General features: G+C 38.9%; 1 protein-coding gene across 1 annotated transcript in view; it reads right to left on the reverse strand.

The window, feature by feature from the left end:
* The window catches only part of LOC102856397 (chromosome unknown open reading frame, human C15orf43), a 56,544-nt gene extending 55,629 nt beyond the window's left edge, over positions 1-915 (reverse strand). The window contains exons 1-2 of the mRNA XM_006883197.1: positions 849-915; positions 683-764 (exon numbers count right to left, since the gene is read on the reverse strand). Coding sequence (XP_006883259.1) covers positions 683-764; positions 849-912 — 146 coding nt within the window. The 5' untranslated portion in view covers positions 913-915. The remainder of the gene's footprint in view (positions 1-682; positions 765-848) is intronic.
* Between the last annotated feature and the right edge of the window lie 5,315 nt (positions 916-6,230).

Consider the following 6,230-nt stretch of genomic DNA (forward strand, 5'->3'; position numbering starts at 1 on the left):
GGGGGGGAAATGGATCACTTCATACTAACAGTGTTGTAAGGAGAGGGGAATAAATCTGAAACTGAAAACAAAGATTTTGTTAGGGTCATTTTTTAAAAAGGCATGAAGAGGAATTGAAGAAATGTAACCAACTGTCACATCATGCTTGGAAAGATAGATGGTCAGCGAAAGACAGGAAGACCCCCAGTGAAACGGATTGACTCAATGACTGTACTAATGGACTCAGGTGAGTCAGAGATTGTGAAGATGGCACAGGATAGGATGCGGGTCAGAGTCGTTGTTCACAGGGTCGCTATGAGTCGTACTTCAGTGGATGGCACCTAACAGCAGCCACGAGGTTTAAAGTTTGAGGACAAACGACCTAGTGGAGGTTTGGCAAGCAATAAGATATGGTTACAAACTATGGTACGACAGCCCTCCAGGTGCCATGTGGAGATGTGGAAAAGAACTGGAAACACTCCACTGGAATTCAGGAAAAGACCGACTCACGGAAGGCAGGCCCTTGGCATAGATTTAAAAGATGGAAGGTTTGTTGGGGTAGTCCTCCCCTCCCCCAACATAGGACTGGAAACTTGCTTGCTTCTAGGTCCCTCCTAATAATATTATTAACGGGCTGCAATTTCCATCCCCAACTCTTGGCTTATCATGACACACCCACCAGGGCAAGGTGGCTGTCAGGTACCTCAACGTGTCTGGGTGTGAGGCGTCACAGCTGAACAGGAAGTCCGCGGCCCTCAGGTCACAGATTGTGCCCCCTTCGGCCACTGTGGAGGCAAATGCACAGGGTAAGCCTAGTACACACTCAGTTTAGTGGCCAAAGTACCCACTTTTTCTGCCCTGCCTCCTACCCCAGAACTGCCTCAGCTTTGGCTTAACGCTGCGAGAGAACCAACCCCGCTGCCCTTGGAACATGGCGCCACCGCATTCCCCAAATGGTGCGATGGAAAGCCGAGGCGGAGCAGAGCTCCTCAGTGATTGGTCCCGCCTCAGAGCCCAAGCCCTGTGATTGGTTGCAAGGAGAAGGCGGGAAAGACCAGAGGACCAAGATCAGAAGTACCAGCCGGGGAGGGCTGAGTATTTGGTATGTTCCCAAGTCCTTCACCTTCCCTGCGGAAGAGCACGCAAAACTTGTGAGGGAAATTGAAAGAATTTGTTCTTGAAAACAACGTATTCGAATTTTGTAAATAAACTAGTGGCGGGGCTGGGGGGATTAAAAAAACTTGTGAGTTTTTTTTAAAAAAAAACAAACCCTGCCAAGAAGCTGCACTGCAATCCCAGAGGCCCACAGTTCAAATCCACCAGATGCTCTGCTGGAAAAGGAGGGACAGTCTCCTCCTGTACCAATCAGATCCAATTTGACGGTACATACTCACAAAATAATAAAATAAAACTTAAAAAAAACAAACAAACAACTTGCTTGTGAATGTTAAGCCCTGATGTTAACATAGGCATTATATTGTGTTGTGCAAGCATGGAAAAAGGTTCTGCAACATTAAATATTATTTGAAAGTGAAATGCACATGATATTTCATCTGTGTTCCAAATTGAATCTCTAAAAGATGACGTTTTACACAACATAACCATAATGTTGTTATCAGGTCTTTTTAAATAGCAATATTCTTTAATCGAATATTATCAGAAAAGTTCCAGTTTTCTCAAAATCATATTATTTATTTTACAGCATTTCTCCCTCTTACATAAAAAAGTTCTAATTTATGGTGTTGAGCCCATTTAATTAAAAATTTCAAAGTTATTGATATAAAGTTATTCATATAATCTATTATTTTTCTAATGTGTTCAGAATCTGTAATGACAGTTCCTGTTTCATTTCTGATTTTAGCTATTTGTGCTTTCTCTCTTTTTTCAGCCTAAGCTTGCCAATTTATTAATCTTTTTTCAAGACTGAATTATATATAAAATATTGAATTATAAACATCTTACTTTGATACACTGTATATTCCTTTTCTTGGTCCTTATTTTTTTCTTTTGTTTATTAATTCATTTTAATGAAAGTTTACAGAGACTTCGGATTTCCATTCATTCATTGTTGCACTTTTTTCCCTGCCCAGCTTCCCCCCCACCCAGTCTGCTCTTCTCTTTGAAAAGTAAAAGAAAAATTATTTCATTGTTATACAATCCCTCAGCCCAAGTCCACTCCACTATGCAGCCTTCATTCTGGACTCCTGTCATGATAGTAATACCTAATCATATATCCCTTTTAAACAGTTCTCTCCCTCATCTGTTTCAATTTATCCTACCTTTCTCAGTCTCCCCCCAACCCCGATGTCAGTCCTGTTTTACAACAGTTGCACTATACAGTATTTGATCTTTTGTGACTGAGATATTTCACTAAGCATAATGTCCTCCAGCATCATCCATTTTGTATATTTCATGAATTCTTTGTTTTTCAATGCAGCATAGTATTCCATGTGTGAATATACCACAGCTTTTCTATCCATTCGTTTGTTGATGGGCACTTAAGTTGTTTCCAACTCTTTGCTATTGTGAACAAAGCCGTGATAAACATGGGTGTGCATATATCTGCTTGGGTGTCAGTTATGGTCTCTTTGGGATATATTCCCAGTAGTGGAATTGCTGAGTCAAATGGTGTTTCTATCGCAATTTTTTGAGAAAGCACCATACTGCCTTCTACCCTTTTTTTAAAATTTTTATTTTATTATTTTTGTGTGCGTGTACCGTCAAATCAGATCTGACTGGTACAGGAGGAGATTGCCCCTCCTTCCCCGGCAGAGCATCTGGTGGATTCAAACTGTGCACCTCTGGGACTGTAGTTGGCCTTCTACCCTTTTACACTCCCACCAACAGTGAATAAAGGTTCCAGTTTCTCCACAACCTCACCAGCATTTGTTGTTTGGTGTTCTGTTAAATTTTGCTATTCTTACTGGGGTGAGATGATATCTCATAGTTGTTTTGTGTCCTTAATTACTATGCTTTAAAGTTTAGTTCATTTTAAATCATTCTTTTCTAATTTCTTGAAATACGTAGTTACTTGTCAACCTCTGTCTATTTCTAATATGGGGGTAAATAAAGAATCAACTCATTGACTCATGCAACCCCATTGTCAGAGTTAAACTATGCTTTATGAGGTTTTTTGTTTTAAATTTTAATTCTTTTAAAAAAATTTATTAATTCATATTTGCACATTTTCTTCCCTTCCCCTCAATGCAAGCCAGCAATAGATGTCTAGTTCCAGATTGTTGTTTCTCTGGGGTTTTTAGTGACTTTTTTTGAAAGTAAATTGCCAAATCTTTCTTCTGAAAAGCCTTTCTTCTATAGTTTATGTATTTTTCTCCTTTGAGATGTAATTTTTGTTATAATTTAATTAAGAATATTCTTTCGTATTTCCAACATGAGTTTTTTGATCCAAGAATTATGTGAGATATTTTTCAACTTCCGAATGCTTGTGGGTTTTGAGTTATCTTGTTGTCATTGATTTCTGGTTTAAATACATTGAAGTCAAAGGCTGACTATAATCCTTTGAAATTTTCATAAAGACTCAAATTTATGACCAGTGTTCTGTGTGTGTTTAAAAAGAATTCTCTTTAGCTGTCAGATGTTGTGTGTTGTTGAGTATTGTGTTCAATATATATTCATTTGGTCGAGTTTGTTAATCATATTGCTTTGTTCTTCTATTAATTACTAAGAAAGGAATGCTAATTTTGGATTTAACAATTCTTACTTGTCCATATTTTGGCTTTTTATATTTTAGAATTATCATAAGTTCATGAAAATGTATAAAAATATCATTACTTTGTAGTAAGTAAACCAGTAAGCACTTAAATATACTCATGTGACAAAGTAGAAGTGCCACATAGATTTTATTGTAGGCTTACAAAAATGTGTACATAATGAGGTATTGTTCGGTGCCCACCTTGCTGATAATAATTGAATTGGTTAAAGATACAGATTAATGAGAATTCCTACTGGCAGGGAGCTCTGGTGGCCTAGTAGTAAGGAATTGCACTATGGGCCCAAGACATGCAGTTTGAGTCCACTAGCTGCTCTGTGGTAGAAAGACAGACAATCCTTCTGTGTGATTAACTACCTCCAAAAATCTGCTGAAAGGTCAGCCATGAGTTGGTACGTACAGTACATAACAACAAGTGTTAGTGGAATTGTAAATTGGTACAGACATCGAGTTCAGACATCAAGCTACAGCCTTCTTCTAACTCATGTACAGATTACAGAGGCTGACAAACTCAAGGTGGGCAGGTCAGAGAGGGAGTTACTGGCTTCTAAGTATGATTGATCCGAAATTGGTAGGAAACATGACCGACCACATCCTGGCTCAAGTCCAAAGATGGTCACTCTTTGTTTGGGATCCTGGAACAGGATCCCAAACAAGAAGCAAACAATCTTTGTCAACATATGCAGTGCACGCCCCCAGTGAAATTTCTGTTCAATTGAATGGCTGTTCATAGGAGTCTCATCACTCAAGTGATTGTAAAGTCTCATCGAGGAAGATTACATAATGTCAGATCTCATCAAGTGAATAATTGTATCATACCTGCCAAACCAGGAAGTCATGAGCAGTCAAATTGAAATATAACCTTAACCATCAAAGGCAACTAGAAACAACCATATATCACATCAACAGTACATTGGATATTTAAATTGTTCTTGTTTTTTTCTTATACACATAAGTTCCTGGATGCCTCAATTGGTTTGTGATGGGTTACAAACCTAAAACTGACTGAGTCTACCCAGTGGTATCAGAGAAAAAAGACCTGGTCATCTGCCTCTATAGAAATTGTTCTTGTTTTGTGCCGTCGAGTCAACAGTGACTCATAGAGACCCGATGTACAATAGTCCTAAACCCTGCTTTATCCTGTGCCAATTTTATTGTCTCTGATACACCTACCCTCATTACCCCAGTCATTGAATCAATCCATCTCATCCAGGGTCTTCCTCCCTTGCGCGGTCCCTCCACCCTCCCAAGCATGGCATCCCTCTCTAAGGACAGGTTCCCCCCTTGCAACATGTCCAAAGTATGTCAGACGAAGCTTCAGAATCCTTGCCTCCAAGGAGCAGCCTGGCTTCACCCTCTCCAAGATGAACTTGTTTGTTCTCATAGCAGTCCATGGTATATTCAATACTCTTATCCAGCACCACAGCCCAAAGGCATCAATTCTCCTTCTGTCATCTCTAGTCATTGTCCAGCTTTCTGATGCATAGCAAGTAACTGAAAAGACCATGGCCTGTATCAGGTGCACCTTAGTCTTCAGTCTGAAATCATTGCACTTCAGTACTTTGGAGAGATCTCTCACAGCAGACTTTCCAAACACAATTTGTCTTTTAATTTCCTGGCTGCTGGTACAGAATTGTTGATTGTAGAGCAAAACAATCTAAAGTTGTTAACAATCTCAATATCTTCATCAGCTATCATGATGCTGCCAATGCTCACCCAGTGGTAAGAATCTTGGTTTTCTTGATGTTGAGCTTCAATCCATACAGGAGACTGCAGATCTTGATTTTACACAGCAAGCACTTTAGATCTTCCTTAGTTTCAGCTAACAGGGTTGTGTCATCTGCATAACGCAGATTGTTGATGAGTCCACCTCCAATCCTGATACCACATTTCTCCTCATAGAGTCCAACCTCCTAGATAATCTGTTCCACATATAGATTGGAAAGATATGGAGATAGGACACATCCTTGATATACAGAGCAGTTCTATTCCATAACACAATGGATTATCATAAATCAGAATCAACTCAGTGGCAATTAGTTTGGGATTTTTTTTTTTCATGTTCATCTGTTTTAGTTTCTTTTCATATGATGGAAGACAACTTAATTTTTACTTTAAAAAGTCAAAGAAACCTAAACATTATTCCAATCATTTAAATTTTACAAATAAGCACATTTTATATATATGTAGTACAGATAAGGAAGGAGGAGTGGCATTCACTTTCATAATAGCTTGTCTCCAGAAACCCTTTGAACCTGGAGAGAGGATGAAAGGCACCCAAGCGTCAAGGACTCTCCTTTATAGGGTCGCTATGAGTTGCCTGTGACTTGACGACACTTAACAACAACAAAAACAGTACAGATAGAACCATAATCTATAACTTTTTTATTAGAAACATGAGTTATTTTTAAAAGGAAAAGGCAATGCACAAATATAGGATAGTGATTACCTCAGTGCTGAAAGAGACACAGAAACCTTTAAAGATTTAGTGTTAGTCTGCGTGGTTGTTGTTGTTGTTGTT

This window comes from Elephantulus edwardii, unplaced genomic scaffold (genome assembly GCF_000299155.1).
Source record: "Elephantulus edwardii isolate Elephantulus edwardi_28Jun2011 unplaced genomic scaffold, EleEdw1.0 scaffold00026, whole genome shotgun sequence".
Taxonomy (NCBI): domain Eukaryota; kingdom Metazoa; phylum Chordata; class Mammalia; order Macroscelidea; family Macroscelididae; genus Elephantulus; species Elephantulus edwardii.